Source organism: Motacilla alba, chromosome 5 (assembly GCF_015832195.1).
Source record: "Motacilla alba alba isolate MOTALB_02 chromosome 5, Motacilla_alba_V1.0_pri, whole genome shotgun sequence".
Taxonomy (NCBI): Eukaryota; Metazoa; Chordata; class Aves; order Passeriformes; family Motacillidae; genus Motacilla; species Motacilla alba.
In genome coordinates this window covers 15,777,948-15,802,684 of record NC_052020.1, presented here as the reverse complement: position 1 = coordinate 15,802,684, position 24,737 = coordinate 15,777,948, and the positions used below count along the sequence as shown (strand labels likewise).

Here is a 24,737-nt window from a genome sequence, read left to right as displayed (position 1 = left end):
GCTATAAACACAGACTCTCCATCACTGGAAACTGAAGCCCCTGTGTGCTACCATGGTCAGAGGGGACTTCATCCAGAGGAGTTTTCTGGTTTTTGCCTTCTCCCTGAAGCCTCTCTTCACCCTTTTGTGTTTTCATTTTGAAATACCACCCAGGCTCCAGCTTGCAGTGAGCTGCAAACTCTTCTGGAAGCCCACACCAAAGAGTGTCCCTTTGGAGTGGAAGGGATCATTAAAATGCCTTGTTTCTCTTCAAGGCCAGTGTTTATATCAAAAGCAGCCATGTGTGAGTACTTATGTGTGTCCACAGGGAGTTGTTCTGTTCCTACAGGCACTTGTCCAAAGCTGTTGAGTAGAAAAGTGAAGTGAATGAAGAGAAAGGTGGGGATGTGGTGTTCATAGTCCTGCAACATGGCAAGATACCCTGGTCACTCTTCTTAGCACCTTCAGCAGGAGGCAATGACTGCTTCAGCAAGATTGGTCTGCATGTCTCCTTGCTCGTGCATCTGCAGAGATGAGTTTCTGTGGTCTCACCAGTCCTTTATTTTTTAACACTGTTTGGCAGATGGAAGAGGCTGAGAGCAGAGGAGCAGTCCACAACATGGGGTCCCTAATGCAGGCCCACAGATCCAGTCCCACCCCTGCTCCTCCCCTGCCTTCTCCAGCTCTCTTTTCACTTGTCCCTCTTTTTGCTGCTGTTGAGAGCCCAATTTCAGCTCCCTGCACCACATGCCAGCTCCAAGAAATCCCTCAGGAGGAACAAGAAAACGCTGCATCCCAAGGAACCCACTGGTCAGAAACCTGTGTGTTGCCCCTTCACAGGACCCATCATCACTCAGGTAACTGACTGCATCCACCTGGGGAACATCGACAGTGGGCAGGGCTGTGCCTGAACAGCACTGACAGCTTCATCAGTGACAGCTTCATCAGTGACAGCTTCCCTGACATGGGCTGCCTGCCCAGCGACGGCAGCCTGAGTGCCATCCCCTACCTCTGCCATGGAGAGGGTTCTGCTCACACCTCAAGGCTGACATCTGGGCTCTGCTTTATGGGGAATGTCATGGAATGGGGCAGCCCTGTTTGTGGGACATCAAAGTCTCACTGGAAAAAGGGAATTGTGTCCTCATCCACTGCTGGGATGGCTTCTCCCAGGGTCCTGTGTGCATCACTGTGCAGCTGATGATAACACAGCACGAAGCAGCAGTCAGCTTATCAGTTTGTGACGTATCTGCTGAACTTGAGGAGTGTCATCAGGACCTGCTGGTGGGTTTGGAGCCTAAGGCCATCAACATCATGTGCCTGAAGCCCTCCCTGTCAAGGAAGATAGCATGGAGCTAAATGGACAGGACGGCTGTGTTGGTTGGCAGCTGCCCTGTACAGGAAGAGCCAAAAACCTTAATCCCATTTCATGGGCAAATGAGGTGACTGTAGCTGTGGGATGTAGGGCAGCACTGGCACAAAGATGTGAAAGTGATGGCAGAGTTCCTGGGGGTTGGTGTCAGCAGAAGTAGAAAAATGAGGAACTCTTTTAGGGGCACACTGGAGGGGAGTGGGTATGTCCTGGAAGGATGGGAGCCATGTGCTTTGCTTTGGTGCGATGCGATTTTGGGAAAGCAAAGGCCAGTCAAATACAGGTTTCCCCAGTAGATCTTGCCTGAACTTTTACTGTGATCACCATTGGTGCTGAGTAGCATGCTTGTGTTTTGCTAACAGTGTCATCCTTGGAAATATGTCATAGCATCATCTGGTGTCATAGTGCCTTTCCACTTGATCCTTGTGGGATGCTGAAGAGGAGGCAAGGTGTAAAGGTGTAGGAGAATGTCATGAGGAACAGCTTGCATGGATTCATCAGCCTCATCCTTCCAACACGTGGTGATTCCGTGGAGGAGCCTGGCCCAAAAAAGCTGCACCTGAGTCTCTAAAACATCATGCAGAACCTCCTGTGTGTGACAGGTCTTCCCGCTGTCTGACCTCGCAGGATGGTGGAAGTGCTCTGGGAATGGTGGCCCACACCCATGATGCATTCCTCCAGGTCAGGTGAGGGAAAATGAGGGAAAGGAACAAGGTCAGATGCTCCATAGGAAAGTACCCACGTATGAGCAGTGCAGCCATTCCTGGCCCCTGCCTAATTACCTCATTAATACCTAATATTCAGAGCCAAACACCTCTTTGAAGGATATGCCTGGAGCTTCCTTATGCCTTCATTGAGCTTTTCTGCAAGAAACTTGTTCTTTCATCACTCAAACACTTACATAATTCCTTTGGAAACGTCTTTCCTAATGTTAACCATGGCTTCAAACTTTGTTTTTCCGTTCTTCCTTCTTCTCACTGGGTTTCTTCCTCGTGCCATTTAAGTCTGGTGCTTCTTTCTTTTTCTGTGAAAGCTGCCTTACAGCTTAACCCCTGTGCAAGGCAGCTCTGTGGAAAGCCATCTGCAGAGTTGGAGACTTGGCGTTCTGCTCGTGCTATTACCACACCTCACCATCCACTCCTCCCGAATCCTACAAACACTCCTGTTGGCCAATATTTTGGTGATGGGACTTCTTTCTTTGAACTTCATTCTTCCACTATAACAGGCCAACACTTTCCTGTCACAAGGTGATAACCACACCCTTGAAATTCTGAGCAGATCTCTTTTGCTGTGCTGCATGCCTGGACTCCAGAAGGTCCAGGATGCCTTCCTCTCACAGAGCTGAAGGAAACTCCCTGCCTGTGGGGAATTTTGAATGGAGAACTCCCTCAGTTTTGATTCCTCCACCAAGAGCTGAGCAGCTCTCTGGATGACTGATAGGCCAGCAGAGGCCAGAATGTGTAGCTGCAGCATTTCAAAGGGACATATCCCAAGTGGGATATGTGGGTCCAAGCAGACCCAGCTCTTGCTCACGCTAGGGGTTCCTCCCTCCTCCACCTGCCACCACGGCAAACCCCTGCGAGACACCAGCCCCATACCAAGGACTTGTTTGTCCTTCTGCAGCACCTGCAGCACTACTTGTGTGGTGCTGAGCATGGTGAAACAGGAAGCCTGCAGCAAGGGATTTGCCACTATCTATATAGTGTCTGGGAGGCGCCTGCAAAATATTGTCAGGGCCATGTCTGAATCAGCCTGAAAAGCCCTGGCTGGAAAAGGAGGGAGCGCCTGGCCTGGGGGAGGAGAGCAGGAGCTGTTTGGGTCCCTGTCTCCATGGGATCCCCTACACACACGCTCTACATGTGCTGTGACAAGGGCTGAGGAATATTTCCAGCCACATTTCCACCTGCTTCTCCTTCAGATCCATGGAGATATGGGTCTGGGTCATCCCACAGAGGGGATTACCCTTCCTGCTGTCAGCATGGGGCTGCTCCCCCATGCTTTGCTGCCTCTGCCCAGCCCCTGGCTGGATTTGAGGCTTGAGGCTGCCTGCAGCAGATCCACAGCTTGTATTTAAAAAAAAAAACCTGAGCTGTGTTGAAATATTTCACACAGGGAAGAGCTACAAGTATTTATTCTGTGAGGAAAATAATTGAGGTTAAAAAAGTGTGTTAATTTTCTATGGCTTATTAAGGCATTGCTCCTGCCTATGCTGTCAGCAGTGGGTATTTGGGGTGCAAGCTCTTTCCTCTCTTCCTTCCTGCAGGGCAGAGTTGCTCCCAAGCCCTTGAAGGCAAATTGAGTCACGCCCTTGTCCATGGATGAGCCACTCTGTGTATCCAAGGGGAATTTTTAATTAGAGGCCTTGCAGATGGATGGCTATGTGCAGGGAGCCTGGGCTCCCCACAGATTTGAAGCCATATCTGTTTTGACTGGTTGGTGGCAGGAGAAGGGAGAGGAAGGCTCCCTACTTGGCACTTGGAGGAAAAACACCTCCCCAGCTCCTCCGGATCCCACGGGTAGAAGATGTTCTCCTCCTCCCCACCCCTCCTTCCCTGGGGGCTGCCCTCTCCTGTTCTCCTGCCGGCCTGGCCTGCCCCAGCCAAGGGAGGTGCACAGCGGACTCTTGCACATCATTGGTCTGAGAAGGTCTCCATGCCCTTAAAGAGAAGGTGGATTTTCTGCTGAGCCACCCGAGAAGCCCTTTTATACCTCCTTACTCAGCCAGCTGCCTGCGGCTCGTCTGTCCATCCTGTCCAGCCAGCACGACTCTGATTTTCTCCAGACTTGGGTGAGCCTTTTTGCCTATCTCCTAATGACCCAGCTTGCTCTTAGGGAGTGATGGGGCAGCAGATTTACTTGCCTGAGTATTAAAGAGATAAATACCAGGTGGGGGTGGCCTGCTGGGAGAAACAGGGGTGCGAATAACGCTTTCTCCATCCTTTGCTTATCGGAGAGGGTCTGTGCATTGGAAAGGCTTGCTCTGTCTCTTCCAGTGAGCTTTTTCCGATTTCATGCTTTCCCCTGCCTCGGCTGGTTCTGCTCTCAGCTTGAGTGGCGAGGGCAAGTGGAGCCTAGCGCTGACCTCCGCGGGGCCATGGGATTCAGGATCCTTGCCTGCGGTGACTCCGCTACGCTCCCTGCTCACATCCCTTCCTCCAGCTCCCTGCCCGGCCCTCGCAGCGCCTTCCTGCCCAAAATCACCCTCGGACAGGCACCGACATCCAAATTTATGGTGTCCTCCCGGCAGAACAGGTGACTGGAAGCCCACGTCGCGGGCAGCGAGCTGCAGCCTGGCGCTGTCCCCTGGGCTGCCCGGCGTGGCGGCGGCCGGAGCGGGAGCGGGTGTGCGGGGCAGGGATGCCGGCGGGAACAGCCCGCGTTCCTCGGCCGCCCCGGCCCCGCCACCTGCGGCGCTCCGCATCGCCGCCGCCTCCCCGAGTCACGGGGCTGGCACCGCGGCACGGCGGCCGTCCCAGGAGACAGCTGCAGCTCCTTCTGCAGCTCCCTGGCCATTTTTAGAAACACTTTCCCCCCCACCCTCCTCTCTGAAGTAATGTGATGGGCCCGCACATTTTCCAGGATAAAGTTTCCTTGGCCGTGCAAGCTGTGCCTCCTGCCTCGGGCATGAGCCCCCATTAACACTTCCCTTCCTGACAGAGCCTCCCAGGTCTGCAGACGGCTGCCTTTGGGGGCCTTGTCTGCTCTGCAAGGGACAGGCTTAGGAGATGCAAGTAGATATTGCTCTGATAGAAAAGTAAAATTCTATTTATGTGGGAATTATTTACAGCAAAGCAAAGGTGCTCTGACATCTCTTCCCTAATACGCTGTGTTTTATGTGTAAAAATTCCACTTAAAGCAAATGCAAGGGATTGCCTGGGGAATTTTTTTTGTGCTTGTATCAACTCAACCACAACTTCCAACTGTGCCGAGGCTGCTGCAACAGGCTTCCCTGTCCCACAGAATGAATGTGCACATTGGCAGCAGCATCCTCTGAAGTCCTTCCTTATCACCTGGGGTCACTGCCAACCCTTTGCAGGCTTTGGAGCCTTTCTTGTTTATGAAGTGAAGTGAAGTTTATGAAGTGAAGTTTACGAAGTGAAGTGAGGTTGAATGGCAAAGTGAAGCAGCAAACTGAAAATAGTTTTTGGCTTTTCTTCCCCCATTGAATAAAATGGTTTTGTGGGGGTCAGACAAGAATCATACCTGCAGGAATCACTGTCACAAATCTCTCTTTTTCTGGCTCAACACCATTTGGTCTTTTCCAGAAGTTCCTTGATGCTGTGGTTTGTGTTGCTCTGAGGAGATGTTTGCCTCTCGTCTACAAACTGCAGCCTAGTTCCCTATATGATGAAAAATTGGTGAAGTTGGGAAATAAGAACAGACCTGTTCCTCTTTTTATTTTCTAGAGGAGTCTTGCTTTGTTTTTAAATCCACAAAAAAAAAAAAAAAGAAAAAAAAAAAGTGGGTTTGAAACCCACAAAAGAAGTGACCACAAGCATGAATAGTTGTTAACTTTTTCTCTTGGTTTTCATTTCAGGCTCACAACCATCTAAACCAAGATGTCTGAGTAAGTTCCCATTTTTCTGTCTCTAATTCACTGTTAGCATTTAAAAACTTTTGTTCAAACACCAACGTTTATGCTTGCTAAGATTCTTCTGCTTGTTTCCAGTTAGGATGCTAACTAACTGCCTTTTTTTCCTCTTTCCCTTTTCTCTTCCTTCCTTTCCTTGTCCATCTGCTTTTCCTGAACAGTGAAGAGGTAAGTGTGTTTTGCTGGGGTTTTTCCTTTAGCAATGCTTATGGCAGCAGTCCTGGCTTCACCGTTCCTCCCTAGGAAAATCAGCTGCTGAGTGTGTGTGGGGGAAGAATGGCTCATGGTTATTTTCTTGCTGATTCCTCCTGGTAAACACGTGAAGGAGAAGAAAAATCCCTTTTGAAAGACTTTTTTTTGTCCTCTGGCTTGGAGTTAGATGCTTTTTTCCCTCTATTCCTGCTTCCCCAGCCGGCCACGAGATGGTGCTGGGAAGGCAGTGGTCCAGGGCCGCCTCTCCTCCATCATCCATCCACCATCCTGCCCTTGGCCTAGCATCCTCTCCTCCTTCCCCACATCTAGCCCTTCATTTTCTACCCACTGAGCACTGACAAATCCCTTCCCAAAGGCAATCCAAGGAGACCTGAATCCAGGGCAGTGTGAGCAGGGTGGAGATTGCATTCTTAGCAAGTTTTCCCTGGCTTCTGGCAAAGCCAGGTGGGGCTGGGGGTGTCTGGAGAAATGCAGGGGAAGGTGTGGGAGGATTGTTTGTGGCTTTGTCACTCCACATTTCCTCTTAGAAAATTGCTCCATCCTTCATTTCTGCTTGGCATCTCCCCATATGTCTGCAACACCACAAGCTCCAGCTTGTTCTCACTGAGAGAAAAGAGGATGTCAGGGACACAGAAATGCCACAAAATGGTGCTGATAACCAACACGTTCTTTTACTCCCCATCAAACCCAGACCTCTCAGAAAAGGCCGGGAGGACACTCTTTGCTAAGGTACCAGTTTTCAGATGGAGAGTAAGCCCTGGACTAACAGCCCTCAAGGGATCTGATTATCTGATGGTTAACAGTGTGCTGCATCTCTCAGCTGGGTGCCTTTTTTCTGCAGAGCCCTCCAGCCCTGTCAGGAGGGCCTTGGCCCCATTTACACATGTGACACATCTCAGGTTTTGTTACATTTCGCTCTGCACATCCTTATCCACTTCCTCCTCTCTGCAGCACAGACCCACACCCAAGTGCTGCTTTCTACTCCCCGCCCCTCAGCATATCAGATGTGTTTCCCCTGGGCCAGCCCAACTCAGCCGTGCCCTGTCTTCTGGGTGAAATGCTCAGGAAACAGCTGAAATGCAGAAGTTGTGGTTTTTTTATAAATTGGAGTCCTGTGGCTGCTGGTCCGGCATGGCAAGGACAGAAGGGCAGCCTGTGGTCAGGTCTGTCCTCCAGCTGTGATGAGCCTCTGCTTCAGCATCACTTGCGCTGGGTCTTTCCAGCTCCAAGAAATTACACAGCCTTCATGTTTTCACCTGCCTGGCTGTCCTTGTCACCAGAGTGTCAGAAGGACACGTGCCCTGGACTGCTCAGAAAGACATCCCACAGCTCCTGAGTGCCAAGGAACAGGGGGGGTCCTTAACTTCAGCACAAAGTAAAACACATCTGAGTAAAGAGGAAATTAGAGAAAAGGCTAAAAGTCCCAAGAAGCCAAGTTTGAAGCCATATTTTATACATATATTTTCAAGTTCATCACCCTTGTTATCTCTTCCTCTGGGATTTTGTGGGTTTTAGCTACCTGAGGTTGGCAAAGCTGGGTTCAGCAGGGAGCCTCTTCCTTGAGTGCTGCTGGTTTGGGGACAAACTGTGTGTCAAGATGGAGCCATCTCCCTGGCAGGGCTGCAGGTCCTTGGTGGACTGTGGCATTGCATGGGGAAGGGCAATGGAAAGGGGAATGGGCGCCTGATAACCTTTTCTCTTGTCTTTTCTTCCACTTGCAGAAAAAGAGGAGGGCAGCCACCGCCCGTCGGCAGCACCTGAAGGTACGTGGCCCTGCTGTGGCTGTGGGATGTGTGTCCCAACCTTCCCACCTCCCATCCCAAGCCAGCCAGCTCTCAGCATCCTCCCTGCCAGAAGAGGCCGTGATGCACAGTGTAGGGGCCTCCCACCCCACTCCTTACCGGGTCTCTATCTTATCCCTTGCTTGGAAATGGTGGTATTTATGGGAACTCCCCTCTCCATCAGGACTCCCGCTCCCCTGATGACCCCCCTACCCTCCTTCCTTGCTTCCACCCTCCACTGACGCTTCTCCTGCTGCCTTCCAGAGTGCTATGCTCCAGCTTGCTGTCACTGAAATAGAAAAGGAAGCAGCTGCTAAAGAAGTGGAGAAGCAAAACTACCTGGCAGAACATTGCCCTCCTCTGTCGCTCCCAGGATCCATGCAGGAACTTCAGGTACAGGCTTCTTTAACCCTTTCAGTGCTGGAGCAGAAAATATTTGACTCCATCAGTCAGCCTGGTGGATCTAGACTGGCCTTCCCATCTTGACCCTCTCCTCACCCTGTGTTACCCTGGAGCCAGATGAACATGCAGCTGGCTTGAGAGGCAGGTGGGGTCTCTCTGCAAACAAAAGGGGTCTGGCTGGCAGGAAAGATGTGTTTTAAATGATGTGTTGAGGCAGCATTTGCGTGCAGCCAGTGGCATGGAGATTAGGAGCTGCTAACAAGCCCCTCTTCACCTCAATCCCATCTAGTCTCCTGGACTGAGGGCTTTCAGAGCCAGAGTGGTCAGGAGAGAGGAATCATGTGTGGGTCCTAGCAGTCAACATCCCTCTTTGCTTTCTTCCCAGGAGCTGTGCAAAAAGCTTCATGCCAAGATAGAGTCAGTGGATGAGGAGAGGTACGACACAGAGGTGAAGCTACAGAAGACTACAAAGGAGGTGAGTTTCCTCTGGAGCCATCCTTCAGGGGAGTCTGCAGCCCATTCCTCATGCCTCCCTGCACTGCTTGGGTCCATCTCATTAAACCCATGCCCCTCTCTCTCTACCTCCCCCCCCATTCCCCCCCAATTTCATCCCCCCCAGCTGGAAGACTTGAGCCAGAAACTCTTTGACCTGCGTGGCAAGTTCAAGCGGCCGCCGCTGCGCAGGGTGCGCATGTCGGCTGACGCGATGCTGCGGGCCCTGCTGGGCTCCAAGCACAAGGTCTGCATGGACCTCAGAGCCAACCTGAAGCAAGTGAAGAAGGAGGACACTGAGAAGGTATCCTTCCCTCTTCTCTTCCTTTTTTTCCTAACAGGAGTTGCCCACACCCTTCAGGGCTCAGACCTCCCTATAAGATAGACAGGGTTGAGAATGACTCTTTCCCCATAATGTTCTTCTTCCTGCTCAGTGTTTCCTTCCTTGGCACGCATGATGTTGAAACGGGAGAGTGCAGTTTAAAAAGATGTATAGCATGGGTGGAACTGGGTTCCTCTAGCTGACATGGGGGTTTCCATGCATGGACTGGTGTGGGGCTGGGGCCGGGTGGGTTCTTACCACGACACCATTCACACCAACGCAACCATCCCTCCCCCAGGAGAAGGATCTGCGTGATGTCGGTGACTGGAGGAAGAACATTGAGGAGAAGTCCGGCATGGAGGGCAGAAAGAAGATGTTTGAGGCTGGCGAGTCCTAAGCACCTGTGTCTCCACAGCTGTCCTCCTCTCCCTGCTGCCCCGCCGGGCTCAGGGCTGCTGACTGGGTGCCATTTCTCTCTAGTTTTGCGAAGAGCTGCATCATGGCAGCAGTGATGTAAATAAAGCTTTGGTGGGAGAGGTGGGTGTTTCCTGCCTGGGTGGCCAGACCCTGACTCATGCCATGGTGCCAGCAGGGATTGCCTCACTGTGGCAGTCCTGGTGGGGATGGGGAGGCTTTGGCAGGGTCTGTGCTGAGGACATGGGGGATCTCTCTGCTGTTGGTCCCTGTCCAAAGCTGCAGATGCTCATGCCCTTCCCCAGTGGTGAAGAGACAAAGAGACAACAATCCAAGCCCCAGGAGGTGTTGCAGAACCTCAGCCCATGATGGCATCAGCAGGAAGCTGTGGGGAAGAGCTGAGAAGGGGGGAGAGGGGTGGCATCTGCAGGGCAGAAGCAGAGCCTTTGTCTCCAGTGGGATTTGAGAGGTGTGAAGTCAGGAGAACCTTGGCAGCACCTGCAGCAGCACGCTGGGACTGGTACAGTGTAGGGTGCTGTGGTTTATAGATGATGGTTGTCACCAGAGTGGCATGGGGAGCTGGGGGGGACAGTGGGTCACTCCTTCCCCTGCCATGGTGGGGATGTCCATGCTGCCCACTTTTCTTTTGGGTTAGCCCAGGACTTCCAAATTTATAGCTGCCGACAAGTAAAATCTTAAATCAGTCTCAGGGTTTTTAAAAGAGAACAAAACAAACCCCCAAATTCACCTTCCTTCTGCCCTGTCCCATCCCCCCAAACCCTCAGCCCGTGAAGTTTCCGGCACAGCTCACTTCTGCTGAGCACAGGAAAAGCGAAACAGTGGCAGCACCCTGGTGCTGGAGCTGTCTGTGGGGCTGCTGTGCCAACCAGGGGAGAAGATGTCAGACTCGGAGGGGTGCCAGGAGGGTGCAGAAGGAGTGAGCCAAGTGGGAGATGAATCCCCTGAGGAGAATGAGAGGTGAGGCTGGGGGACACCACAGCTGCCTTCCAGTCCCAGGATACTGGGAAGCTGGGAAGCTGGGGGGGCATGGAGGGAAAGGAGGGTGTGCGGCCAGAACAATGATGACCCATGAGGCTGGAATAGGTCAGATGTTCCATCAGGCTTTTGTTCCATCAAGCTTCTCCAGCTGGGATGGGACTTAGACTTCCTAAAGGTCTCATCCCCTTTGAACTTCAAAGCCCTTGGGAAGGGGTTGATTGAGTGGGAACCCCAGCTCCAGAAGCAGGAAAGCTCAAGTGAGAGATCTGATGACCTGGAGCTGCTCTGCTGCTGAAATCAGCCCCATATCTAAGACCTCTCTAATGTGGAGATCAGCTGCCTTCTCTCCTTGCTGGGCACATCTGATTTCTTGCTACATCCCCTATGTCTCCAGCCGAATTAACCTGGCAATGCTTCAGGCTGGCTGCTGTAAAATTATATATCTCCCCGTGCCTCTGCTCTGCTTTATTGCTTTATCAGCAGAGACTGCAAAATTTGGGGTCTCTTCACTTGAATACAGACAGCTTTCCATGAGGACTAAAAGAAGACAGATCAGTAGCAGAGACCACATCTGCAGATAGATAAGCTTGGCCAAAGTGCACCACCGAGAAATGCTCAGATTTGGACTGGCTTCAGGCTGAGCATCCCGGGAGCTTAGGAGGTTGCCTGATTTTTCACCTCCAGCTTCAAAGCTCACATTAGCATTTCTCCCCAAGGCTTCTGAGAGCTGGCACAGCTAATGTTGATGGGAAAAAAAACCCCTTGAGTGACAATGAGAGGGGAAAGGTGTGTCATCTCCTGTCATCAGTGGTTGCAGTAAGTGCTTCGGCTGACACCTGACAGCAATTAGCCTGGGCTGAAGATTTGACTGGAAGCTTCAAAAGGTGCTGGAAGGCTCTGTACATGACTTGCTGCTGAAACAAAGGGGAAGCCTTGGCTGCTGGGGGAGCACAGGGGTTCCCTCAGTACCGGGATCGATGTGATTCCCAGCATTGTTCCTGCCTGGCTGTGCCTGTGCTGCAGGCTCAGCTCACCTTGCAGCAGCAAGGAGCAGGTGCTGTGCATGGCCCAAGGCAAGCAAACCTTCCTGCTCCCCTCTTGCTGCAGTGAGTGCAGGTACTTTGGTGCATGCAGGGCCACCACTGGGGTCTGCTGGTGGGGCTGGGTCAGCTTGTTCCTTTTTCTGTTTCCTGCTGGAGTTTCAGCTAAATAAAAGGCTGTTTGGCAGAGTCTGTTCTGTAGCACGCAGACCCTTACAGCCTTGTTTAAAAAGAGTGTGAACACTGACAGCAGGGTGGCACATCCTTTCCTCTCGAGCTGTGTTTTAGAATCTTAATGAAATATGAAAATTGATGGCAAAAATAGTGAGCAGAAATTACTTCCTCTTTGTTTCAAAAAGATGAAAAATTACTTTCCCTTACAATCTGTGTAACAGTTTCATGTGCACCTCTAAACTTCTCTTGCTTTTTTCCTTGTACTGTTTAAATGCTTGCTAGACTCTGGTGATTTCCACTCCCAAAATGGAGGAAGGAAGTGTTTATTTGGTATTTGGGTCTACCTTTTCTCACTCTGTGGCTAGCTTATCTTCCTGATCTCCTCTCCTTGATGAAAAAGCTCTTTTCAAGCTGACCCATGTATGGGTCATGCCTAAAGCATGATGGATGTCAGAGCAACCAATCTGGTGATGGAGCTGCCAGGAAAGTAAATCCCAAGGCTCCTGGGTGTAATGCACAGTGGGAGATGTCAGGAGAAAAATATTGGTGCTGTGTTTCTGTAGACAATGAACCTTGTCTATTTAACTGTGCCCAGTGTATATGGGAGCATGCATTAGAAAATGTCCTAAAAATGTTAATTTGAACACAGCCTTCTCTGTTTCCCCATACAAATTGGGACATGCTGGCAAAGTCCTGCTGATGCTGGCGTAACTCTGCTTAAACCAGACTGGTGTTATGCTCTCTTCCATGAACTGGAATTGCTGTATGGGAAACTGCTGTGGCGTGAGCCTTCCCAAATAAGTGAGAAGCTGGGGGGAGCTCTGGAGAGGTGGCTGCTTGGGTGGTCCTGCCTTGATGGGGAGAGGTTGGGAGCCCCATACGCACAGGATCTGTTACTCAGAGCTCTCTGTAAAGCTCTGGAGGCTTCAGGTAACTCCTGCCCTTAGTTCTACACCCATGGCTGGGCACGTCCCTTGGGCTGTGCTCTGCAGGATATCTGCACCTGGGAGGCAGACTGGATTTGGCTTTTCCCAAATTCCCCTGTCTCTGTCCTCCTGGGGCTTCCCTTCCCCATGAGCTGTAGGGCAGGCAGCCCATGTATGGTCACTGCCTGGGGAGAGGCTCTGCTGTGCCAGCAAGCCCCAGGCTTCTCCTTGCCACGTCCATCCCCAGCTGTCTTGAATTCTCCAGATCCTTAGAGGAGTCTCAAGGGTCTTTGCTGAAATGACTGCTGTTGCTAAGTATACCCATGGTTGGAAGGAGGTTGTTTGGGAAAACTGATACTTGGAGAGTTTTTGGACCCCTCAGTGCACCAGATTCCTTGAGGGTAGAATGGAGCGATGGCTAATCCCTGCTCAGGAGTAACTGGTCACAGTTTGACCCAGCTGGGCTCATTAAAGTGGAAAAATAGTAGGGAAATTAACAGGGGAGGACCAGATGGATTATTTAATGAAGCTGGGTTATACTTCTGGTTTCCAAATTGGATATAGGTGGTCTGGCAGTGGCATTAGGGATAAAGAACTGTCTCTAATTATAGGAGGTATCAGGTGCCTTCACTGTCCTTTTCTCCTTGAGGAAAAAAAAAATTAAGCCTGGCTTGCCTCGCCTTGCCTCCAGGCTTATTTTGCTATGTAAAGCTATGGGTTTGGAGGAGTGTGTGTTAAAGCAGGGGATTGCCCAGCAGCCTTCATTTGAATTGCACTTTTCTTTCTAAAACACAGAAGACTCTCTGCTGGCTGAAAGGCTGGCTTTTAAAAAACTCTAGGTGTGAAGTCTGGCTCTGAAGCTTGTGGGAATCCTTTGCCCCTGGATTTTGTAAGGTGAACTTACTTCAGAGGGTTTAGGGCTTTTCCCCAAATCTGAAAACCCTGTGATAACTGGAAGGGCTGGCTGTGCAGCAGGGAAGTGCTTAACCTTGTTATGCCCTGGGGATCCTGGGCCCCTCTGCTCTGACCTTCACTGACCTTGCTAATCCAGCCCTGACTGATGCTCTGCCTGCATCCCCCGTTGCATCTGTCACCCCTGTGACCCACATGCCCAACTGTGGGGTCTGCCTGGGGGCTGAGCTGACTCCTTGCTGCCCTGGTACTCTCTTCAGAGCTGGGCTTGCTCCCAGCTAGGCACTTATCCAGCCTGGCTGCTGCCTCTGTCAGGACACTGACTCACATCTGGACAGTCCACCTGGCCACGAGGTGCTCCGAGACCTCCTCAGTGTCATGTTTTTGTTTGGAGCAGCTTTTTCTTTGAGGGGGGTAGGAATCCTGACCCAAACAAAATTATTGCTCAGGCTCCAGGAGGCACTGGTATGACCACCAGGCTCCTGAGACTATAATCTGGCTCTGACTGACTGCAAACTTGCAGTGGCGCTCAGGGGCTCAGAGGGAACATCACATGGATTTGCTACTCTCACTTCATCCTCACCGTGCTGCCCTCCTGGCACAGTCCAGCTTTGCAAACCTGCCTGGGAGGGATGGTGCCTGCTCACCTGGAACAGCTGAGGGAGGGCTCTGCTCCCCCAGCCTGCACAGCAGCTTGGACCTCCTGTAGCTGCAGTTCCTCTTCTCTTTATGAGTCCAATAAACTCCTGATCAGGCTGTCTTTGGGATTACTGAGGTGATGTTTTGGCATGCTTTGAAGCCAAATGCACGGGAAATGGATCTTCATGGTGTGGTTCTGTTCTAAAGCCTTTCATGAGGAGAAGCCTTGGGGATGTACATCAATGAATGGAAGACACATGGGGCTCAGGCCTCTTTGCCCAGGTCATATCCTGGATCATGGCCATCTGGTGTGGGTCAAAAAATATGTCCCAGGAGGTGCTGCACATTCTGGGAAAACAGCTGTCCTGCATGACATGAATTTGGTATGATCAGTGCTAGAGGAACACACACGGTGCACTGCCAAGGTCAGGGTGTCACCATGGTGGGTGTTCTGTGGCTATGCCTGTGGCTACTGCCTCGGGGATTGAGGACAGGTTATCTCTACTGCAAGGCCAGACAGCTGAGGTTGAGATGTTCAGAAGGGGAAGGGATGCCCTGACTGTAGAACTTGCCCACTGTGGGTTTGGTACCCAGAAGAGGTGGTTTCCTACTGGACCTGTGTGACATCTGCCAGGCCTTGGCAGCTGTCTTGGGTAACCCAAGGCATCCTACACTTGACACCTGTGTTTAGGCACCTGAATCACTCCCTGATTTCCCAGAATCAGCTAGGAAGCACATGCCACTAGTGAGACTTGAGCCCAGCTCTCCTGAGGCTGGGCCAGGTGTCTCACAGTCCTCAGCCTGTCCACATGTTCCACAGAGGCTCAGTCATGAGTGGGTTAACCAGCCCCACTTGGAGCCCATGTATGTTTTCCTTGCCAGTGCATCCATCCTAACACACACCAGATGTGTGAGGCAGCCTTTGAAGTGTCTTAATCCCAGGTTTCGGCACTCAGAGTTGTCTTTCTCACGGGCAGGTCTCCAGTGCCTTTCTGGGGCTCCACTCCTGCAGCCCCCATCCCCTGCAGGAGAACTGGCAGCAAGGCAGGGCAAAATACCTTCTGTTATTTGCTACTTTAAGCAAGTCCCTCCTGGGATGGGCTGCTGGGGCTGGCAGCAGAGCTCCATACTCAGTCGTACGTGGGAGTGTCAAACACCTTCTCCTCCAAACCCAGGAGCTGCTTGGGTTCAGCCCGTCTCACATGAGCAGTGGTGGTTCCCAGCAGCCTGGTGCATCTGGTAACTGTCCAAGAAATACATGGATAAAGAGGAGGATGCTCGAGCAAACCCAGCTGGGTTTATTAATGAATGGGAATGGCAGTCAGTGGGCTTCTATTGGCTGAATTGGTGACTTCCATCCAGTGGTCTGAAAACCTGGGGCAATCTGCAAGCAATTGATCTGAGAAGTGCAAGACTCAGATTCGCTGGAGCTCAGTTCATTTGGATTTCTCTTGCTATTGCACAGACATGTAGGCCCAACTGCTTTTGCCAGTGTATGTCAGCACCCAGCACCATCCCTCTGCCTGCCATAGAGAAAGCTCTGCCAGTTTGCATCTGCTGGAGGTCTTTGGTTCTTTTGCTTATGCACTCATTTTGAAACCAGATTTATTTTTTTTTTTTGTCAGGGATTCATTCTGCATTACCAAGGAAGCCTCTCTCCCAGCTCTAGATAGCTGTTGCTTGCTGCAGCTGACTAGACAGTTTGTGCAGTGCCTTTTATCAAGTCCTTGCCAGATAGCTTGGAAAATATGATCTCTTCTTCGGTGCTTGTGCATGCTTGTGCTTTTCTGCTGCAGAAGCAGTTTCCTTTCCAGTGCAAGCTTGCTTTGGAACCATTAGCATTGACAAACTCTGAATTATCGACAGACCCCAAACAATCACGGCTGCCAGCTATTTAGGAGGGGCAGAGTTCTCTCCCAATAAAATTGATGACAATAATAATTTCCTTTTGCAATAAGTGCCTCCTTGCAGTTGTCACAGAGCTTCCCATACCAGGAGCTGACAGCACTGTGCCCAAGCTGAGCTGTCTTGTAGGGCAGACTACTGTGATACACAGGCTGCGCACCCCTGCTCTGGTGGGATCTCCTCCTGGGGGTGGCATTTGTCTCTTCTGCTGCTTCTGCATTCCAGTTGCCATCATCCTGCATACAGCATTAGCTGCCCTTTGTGCAGAAAGGCTCCTCTTAGCCTTTTTTTGGGCCTCACTTTGGAGCATTAATGACTGTTCTGCCTTGATGGAGCCGTGTGTCTTCAAGCTTTCTGAATACATGATGATGCTTTTGCGAGCCCTTCCAAAACAGCTCCTGTCTTTTGCCCAGCTTAGTGAGGGAAGTGTGGATGGATATGGGCAAGCTGATATTAGATGCCTTTCCCTGAGACAAGGAGCACCTTGAAGTGAGGGATGCAGGAACTGTTCAGTGGTGCTCAGGAGTTCCTTCTTATCCATTTAGTCTCCCCTGACCCCAGCTGGAGTGACAGCCCGGCAGCATAAAGCGGAGATTAATGGTTGCTAAAACTGCTTCTGTTGCACAACACGGTGCTGCATCAGAGCCTGGAGCCAGCTGCAGATGAGCTAATAAGTTTATATTGGGCAGAAGCTGTATTTTACTTCTTGAAAGCTGTGTGGTCAGCTGAGCAGCATGGCTTGACACAGGGCTGCACTCGTGCAGTGGAACTCACCTACAGCCCCCTCCACAAATCGTGCTGCATGGCTTTGGGCGCTGCTTGAACGTGTCACACAGATGCCATCTGGTGAAGGAAGGTGGTGCCTCTGTTACTGGTGGTGCACCTCTTATACCCAGCCTGAGAGATGTCTGAAGGTGTCTTCAGCTGCTCAGTGTCCATCTAATCCACCTAATCAAAGCAAAGACCACTCCATTTATTTTAAATAGACATGCAAAATTCAAATTCATTCAGCAGCTTTCCAAACCTTGGTGAGCAGAGACTCATGACGAAGCAATGCGATGCTATAAAAAGGCCTTTTTCAGATTTTTCCTACAGTGTCTGCTGGGGGAAGACAGCCTCTTGGCAGCAGCTGCCTGTATCTTCTCCATCCTGGCTGCAGTCCTTTGTCCTGCTTCTTGGCCTTGCGGTAGACAAGCATCCCTAAGAGATGAAGCCTGCCTCCTTGGGGCCAGTAGTTCTCCTCTTGTCCTGTAATGACCCTCCTGTGTGGGATGGGAGTGTCTTATCTGCAGCCATTGTTTTGTCTTCCTGTCTCTTTCCCAATGGCTTTGTTGATTTAACATAATATATAGATAGCAGTGCACAGTATCAGTAATGGTGCTGGCTCGACATGCTGGACCAGCTGCACTCCTCCAGGGCTTGGCTCAGTCACTTGGCCTTTCCCTGGTCTGGGAAACCTGGATGGTGGCTCGCTGCAGTGGCCTAGGTGGTCTCTTGCTGTTTGCCCAGCCCTTGGTGCAACAGGAGCCCAGATCTCCTGTAACTGTGCTGGGCTGTCCTGGTAATGCTTCTCTCCTTCCCCTGTTTTTTAAATCCATCCTTGTGTGTATCACCCCTGGAGCAAAAGCATCTTCTCTTATAAGGCTTGTAAACTTGCATCTTCTCCCTCACTGATAAATGAAGCAAACTTCACGATGGAATGTAATGATTTTAGGTTTATGGATGTACCCCTTAAGTTCCCCAGGGAGTGTCCATTTTCCATTCTGTCTGAGGGTGAGAGGTGGTGGAGGGGTAGAGGAAGAAGAATGTTCCTTCTAGATCCAGCTTCTGATTCCCTCTCATTTCTGCCTCTTTGGATATCAGAGGAAGAAAGTCATCACCGATCCCATGCCAAATATTTCAGACTTAGTATGACACAGTGTTTGTTGGCTGTTTAGACCCACAATTATACATGTTTTTCATGGTGCTCCTCTGAGCACGTCAGCCTGGCAACAGCTCTGAGCAAACAGCGTTGGCTCCTGCCTACAGCTTCCCCTCCCTGAACACCCATGGGGTCTTGCACTGCCTTGGGAATATCCTCTCATATCATATCCTCTCATCCTGACTCATGCCAGGACAGAGGAAGGCTTGCTGGGGAGCAGCACTGGGACTGGACTCCTTGCCCTGCATCCCGAGCTAATTGCAGAGGTGGGGCGCCCTGCCCTCCTGGCAGCACACTTTGGTGCTTGTAAAGAGCTGTTCTGGGGGGAAGGAGACAATGTGCTGCTTTTGGCTGCTAGTCCTGCTGTCTCCTCAGGATTATCTCTTGTTTGCCTGTCTTGGTCTCTGTATTTGGCTGCCTGAAAGTGAGTGCTGGCAGAGTAAGGTGGACTGAGTTAAATGGGAGTTCAGGGTGAGGGTGAGGTGGGCAAACCCTACCCCACAGGCCAACGTGTAAACCCCACCATCCGTGCAGCTGATGTACCAATGAGGTGCCCTTTCCCCTGAGCTGGGGCTCCTGGGAAGGAGCTGGGCAAATGCTGATGCCTGCCAGGCTGGTTTCAAAGTGGTGGATGCATGTGCCTGGTGAGGAGAGGCTGCTGGGATATCAGGATAGGGGGAGAGGTGTGGGATGGCAGAGGGAAAGATGCATCATTTAAAAGGAAAACCAGAGACCTTTCCCCCATCTATTCCTTTGTCCTAGGGGCTGCTGCTGGAGGCACAGGGTCTGAGATAGTGTTCTTAGTCCTTGCTGAAGATGTGAGGCTGTCCCTGTGAGAGCATCTTCTTGGGGTGGGATCCCACCACTGACATGCAGGCATGGACCTCTGGGAACCATGCTGGCAGATGGTGGCACTTGTAAAGGACTGGCCCTTGCAGTGACTGCGCTTTGGGGCTTATGCTGCTGACAGTGGTTGACATCCCAGCAGTATTGGAGAGAAATGCTTGAGCTGTATTTAGCAGGACTAGAGTATTTTTGTTTCTTTTTTTTTTTTTTCCCCTTGACCATGTGTGAGCCTTCAACTGATTTTGCAACTAGTGCTACATAGCAGAATGATTGTGTAATTAACGGGAACTGGTGCAGCCCTATCTCTCTGGGACTTCAGCCCTCCTTCCCACAGGGATGGAGGCAGACCCACTCTCTCTCACTGCATTTCACCTTCTCTGCCTTCCCTGCTGCTGGGAAGAGCTTGGGGGAACTCCAGTGCCACACAATGTGCTCCCGGGTGCTCCAGTTCCTGTACTGGGGTGGTGTTTTGCTGCAGAGATTTATGGTGGTTCTCCTGGCTTAAACTGTGCCAAAAAATAACAGATGGATTAATTTTTTTTTTTCTTCCCGTGTCCACTGTACTCCTACCCACTTCCTGGTGGGACCAGAGGGTTTGTTTCTGTGAAAGGATCCAAGCAGCTGTGGGACTGATGCTGACCTTACTGCTCCTGGACACATGGTATGACTCACACTGATGCACGTGGCAGTGAGGGGCAGGACAGGAGAGGGGACCCAAGGTGCCTCTGCACTCCAAGGCAGTGGTGTGGGATTTCTCCTGCACTGCTCCTTCTCTGTGGGCGTGCCCTTTGTGCTTTTGCATAGTGGGTTTAAATGCTCCCTGCCCCAGAGAGATGGGGATAGTGACTCTCTCCATTCTCCTTCTTGCAAGCTGTGGGTCCTGCCCTGCTCTCCCTGTGGTCCTGCAGGACCCCGCTGATGCTGGAGGAAGGATGAGTTTTCTTGTCATATTTAATATTTTTCTCAAAGATGAAAGCCAGGAGAAGGGCAGGAAGCCTTCTCCAGAGGTCAAGTGGCCCAGCCACCTTAAAAGATTTTTCCAGGCAGAGCTCAGTACCAGGAATTTGTCTCCGTGGGAGCAACACAGGGCTCAGCCTGTGCCTGTTGCAGTTAAGGGACCCCCTTCCTCACTGCCTCACTTCTGGTGTTTCCAAATTATGTTAGCACCTTAGACCAGTAAGAGCTAATGTCATGACCTCTCCCCAGCCCTCCATTTCATCATCCAAGCATGGTTTCTGTCAGCCCTGTTCATTGAAAGCCCCATGTTGACTGCACTCTGAGAGGCAGTCAGTCCTGGAACTGAGGTGGAAGCCTGCCAAGTGCTTTCAAGACAAGGAGCTCATGCTGGCATCCTCCGGGAGTCAAACCCGGTGTGGAGCCAAGGCTCTCTTGCTGGGGGAATTAACAGCTTTTCCTCTGCCCATTTACACAGAGACTTTCTCCTCCCATGGGCAGCAGTGTGCTGTTACCTCCAGGAGGCTCCTGCCTTCTCCCGGTGACAGCGGCTGCATTCCTCCTTGCCCCTCCTCGGCTCCCTGAGGATCGTCTGGCATCTCTGCCTTCATTCTGAATGAAGAATGCTTGCAGTGATTTCATTCAGCCCTCAGTTGCTGCTGGCCCACGGCTGCTGAGCTACGTCTCTGCCTGCCAGAGCTCCTTCAAGTTGCCTCCTTGCCTGGCTCGGACCATGGGAGCCAGTGGCAGGTTTGGGCCAATTCTCTCCAAAACAAAAACCCTGTAGGTGCACACTTCATTTCAACTCTGGCCAATTGTGGTGAAGTCAACAGGAATGCTCACATGCTTAAACCTAATTACTCCTGCAAGCACTTGCAGGGCTGGGACAAGCTGTTTTTTAAGCAAGAGATCTTTTGTGGTGGATCTTTTGCATCTTCTCACTGAATTTAGAAAGAAAAATATGCAGTGTGATATCATCTGAGCAGCCCACAGAGTGAGGCCAGCATCAATGTCTGCGCTTTGTGGATTTTGTTGTTCATAATCGCTTAGGTGATGCTTAGTAAATACCTGCAGGGGAAAAAAACCAAGCTGTTTTGAAATGAAGAGACAGTGGAAGGGAGGGCAGTTACTTCATTTTTTTTAAAATTGAGATTTCTTGGTGTATTTCATGGGTAACTTCCCCATTTCAGCTTACCAGGAGTCAAGAAACATTTCTGCAGAAGAGATCGAAAGGAAATGTGTAAATGAGATGAGAGGGACTGAAAGCAGAAGGAAGGTGAGGGTCTCAGCAGAGTGGTTCCATCATAGCTGCTCCTACTTTGCAGACAGCCAGAGGAATATTCCCACTTACCTTGGGGAACATGGGCAGGCCACGCCATGAGCACCATAATGTGCAAGTATAAGGCAGGGCTGGAACTTGCCAGGTACAAGTCCAGGCACCTGTTGGTTTGGCATGGTAGCGGTTCTCTTTTTGCCCAAAAAGCACACGTGGACCAGGAGATGCAGTTTAGGGAGAAACACTTTCTGTTTTTTCCTCCCAAGACGATTCCCATGAGGAGGCAGCATGAAGAACAACCATCTGAATGTGTGGCAGATGGGCATTTTGTTTTAGCAGGTGACAATCTTAGTCCTTCATCAAACACTCATGCACTTCTTTTATTTCCTGAAATATCAGTGTTTCATGGAGGCAAGCCAGATTTAGCCAAATTTTTTGCCTCTTGCCCAATTTGATGGCTGGGAAAACTGAGGCACGGGTGACTCGGTGACTCGGTGAGGGGGCAATGTTTGAGAGCAGAAGCAGAGTGTAGCCTGCCTGAGGCTGCAGCTCTGTGGCTTTCCCCAAAATCTTGTTGCTGTCTCCATCCCAGGAGAACCTTTTCCTGTAGTGTGGCATTTCCCAGTGCTAAGCCCCTTTCGTGTTAATCTGACTCTTGGCTCACCTTCGGGCGTGCAGGGACTGTTTGGAGGTGAGACCTTCATGCAAGACTTCTGCTGTGAATGGAGCAGGAGTGATTTACAGCCTCGTCGAGTGCAAGTTGCCAACCTGATGTCTGCTCCCTGGTTGCTTTGTGTAATCAGAAAAACAGTGGTAAAGGTGGGAAAAAACAGAAGGGGAAAAAAAAAAAGGGCGGGGGAGAGGAGGGGGCTGGAGAAGATGAAGGAGGGAGAGAAGAGTTAAAGGCAGGAGAGAATCCCCCTGGCAGGGGAGCGGGGAGCGCCGGGCTTTGTGCTGCGGGGCCCGCCGGCGGCTGCGCCCCCAGAGATTCTCCCGTGACACTTCCACGAGGCAGAGGGGGAGGAGGAGGAGGAGGTAGAGGTGGAGGAGACAAGCCGGGGGTGTGGAGCGGGGGGGGGGGGGGGCGAGCAGAAACAAAAGGAAACCAGCTGCAGAACTTCCTGAAGGCGGAGAGGGGGCCGCGGGAGCGCGCAGTGCCGGGCGGCTGCCTGCGGCGCTGGGGAGGGGGCGGCAGCGGGACCCTGCCCGCCGCGGCTCGGCCACCATGACCAGCGCGATCCTGAGGAGGAACTCCAGCAAGCAGGGCCTGCAGAACCTCATCAGGTGAGCGCCCACCTGCCCGCGGGGAGCGGCTCCCGGCTGCGGCGGGATGTGCCCGCCCGAGGGGCGCGGTGGGGCACGCCGCGGGGGAAAGGCAGCGCCTTGCACACCCGCCGTCTCCGCGTCCCTTTAAATCGGCCGGGTTCCGTCCTTACCCTGGTTTTCCTGCAGATCCCATGCATTGGGAGGAAGGATAATAGACAACCCTCCCTCTCCTCCCCTAACGCTGTATGAGAAAAGCAGATTTGAACTTACTGATGGCTTTTCCAGGAGCTCCCAACTGAAATAACTGAGCGCAACTGTACTGTGACACTCACCTGAGCCGCTGCTTTCCCCTCTCCCTGCAAGGGATGTCTCAGTACGTGGCTTTTTGTGTCTCCCGAGTGCTGAACGCTTCTGCCTAGAAAAAGGATTTTGCTTTTTTCCCCGCAGGAACTGTACGTTGTGCACGCTGTGATGCGCGTTTTTAACTCAGAGATCAGTGCAGGGCTGGATCCTCCCAGGGCTGCAAGCTGACACCGCTCTTTTTTCGATTTAATTGATCACAATAGTGCTTTGAACCTTTCTCTCCGAGTATAATTGCCGGGGCAGGGAGGTGGATGGCTCAGTTGGGCTCATTCCCGTTCGTCAGCCGGCGCTGAGCCCGGGAGGACGGCTACATTGTCTGCCGGCTTTGAGATTCCCTGCCATGCGGTCACTGTGCTCCTTCCTGGGGGCTGGAATTGCTGCTTCCCTCCATGGGTCTCTGGGATCCATCTCTGGGTGATGGTGGTGTGCCATGGTGATGGCCCTGACTGGGCTGAGGAGAGGCACTTCTCACCTTTTCATATTTAGTTGAGCAGATGGATGGGTGAGAGGTGGCATTAGGCAGTGCTGGACTCACATTCTGCATCTTGGGTGCCTCTGGGCTCCCTTGTGCTCACCGTGACTGCTGGTCTCCGGCTGAGAGGTGGAGGATGTCACGGTGGGCTTTGTTCCACCAGGCATTTTCCAGTCAGTTTGGGATCTCCTTGACTGGTAATGCAGCCTCTAAACCTCATCTCTCGAATAAGTTTCTTGCCTTGGAAGGTAAATGGGTGCCTACAGCCCATCCAGTCCTTGCCACTTTCTGCCCTTCTGGATCCAGGGAAGTTGGCAGAAAAGCTCCCGCTGTTTGCACAGGCCCCTGGGGTGGAAAATGGGCAGGAGAAGCTGACTCCTCTCGGTTCATCTTTTGTTTGGCCTCTTGGACCCATTCCCTGGTCTCAGCCCAGGGGGATGGGATCGGAGCTACACGTCCCTGTTTCAGAGCAGGGCTTTGTCAGCAGCTTGAGAGGGGTAGGGAAACCTCTGGGGTGTGCAGAAGGCAGGGACGAGCTCGGATTTGGGGCCAGCTGGCACCGAGAAGGGCCAGGCAAATGAACTGGGGTGGGAATCGCCTGCTCACAGCTGGGTAGCAATTTATTTTGCAGGGTGACAGATGGGGGGGAGCAAGGGGAAGCACATGTGCTTCATGCAGAGAAAAGGGGTGTCCAAAGAATTGTCCTCAGCACAGCCTAAACCAAGGGTGTTTTCCTGCCCTGAGTGACATCTCCAAGTTCCTCCTGCTTTGGATAAGGGACTTTTGATGTCCCAGAGACTCACAGGGACTTTTTTACAAGGTGACATGTTTCCTGAGTAGGGTTATCACACTTAACCTGATTGAGGTTTAGCTTTGTGGCTGTGTTTTGCAGTCTTGCTTACAGATGAGGAGTGGAGCGGGGTGTGAGGGATTTCCATGGTTTACACACAAAAAGCCTCACTTTTGCTCACAGGATTCAACAGTGGAACAGGCAGGATCTGCTCCATACACACCACAGCCTATTTTGCAGCTGCATTTTTCTCCTGGAGCAGTTTCTCCCGGAGTTCCTGAGATCAGCTGTGGGGCTGGCTCTGCAAGTCCTGCCAGCTTGGCTGCAGGAAGGAAGGAAGGAGCTTCTTTAGTGAATGGCTCCAGGCTCCTGGCTTGAAGATATGTTGCTGTCAAGATTGCTGTGCTCTGCCTTTTTCTGTCCCAAGGTGACTGCAACAGAGTGGTTACACTGTGTAGGTCCTGGGCTCTTCTGACGTGTCTGAGTGCTTTGGAGACCTGGAGCACACAGTGAAAACAGCTGCTCAGAGCCATAACCACGAGCACTGGGGATATCAGTGTGGTGTCAGGATTTACCTGGCTGCTCCTGCTGCAGGGCAACAGCAGGGATAACCAGGGAGCTACCTTCTCTGAGCACAGCTTAGGTACAGGAGCTGCTTGCCAGCTGTCCAACAGCTGGGTTAAGGGTTCCT

The 24,737-nt window shown here is 51.7% G+C and overlaps 2 protein-coding genes across 3 annotated transcripts in view; both read left to right on the top strand.

Moving 5' to 3' along the window:
• Positions 1-4,018: 4,018 nt before the first annotated feature.
• Positions 4,019-9,685, top strand: TNNI2 (troponin I2, fast skeletal type). Its single transcript, XM_038139798.1, has 8 exons — positions 4,019-4,136; positions 5,886-5,915; positions 6,101-6,107; positions 7,874-7,915; positions 8,198-8,326; positions 8,721-8,810; positions 8,955-9,131; positions 9,448-9,685. The coding sequence occupies exons 2-8, from the start codon at positions 5,908-5,910 to the stop codon at positions 9,544-9,546; spliced, it is 552 nt and encodes a 183-aa protein (XP_037995726.1). The 5' UTR covers positions 4,019-4,136; positions 5,886-5,907; the 3' UTR covers positions 9,547-9,685.
• Positions 9,686-9,863: 178 nt separating this feature from the next.
• LSP1 (lymphocyte specific protein 1) overlaps positions 9,864-24,737 on the top strand; it is a 48,904-nt gene continuing 34,030 nt past the window's right edge. The window contains exon 1 of one of the 2 annotated variants that reach the window (XM_038139741.1): positions 9,864-10,541. In XM_038139741.1, the coding sequence (XP_037995669.1) occupies positions 10,462-10,541 (80 nt within the window). In that variant the 5' untranslated portion in view covers positions 9,864-10,461. Of the gene's footprint in view, positions 10,542-22,240; positions 22,440-24,737 lie in introns of those variants that run through there. The other variant, XM_038139742.1, reaches the window with a different exon arrangement.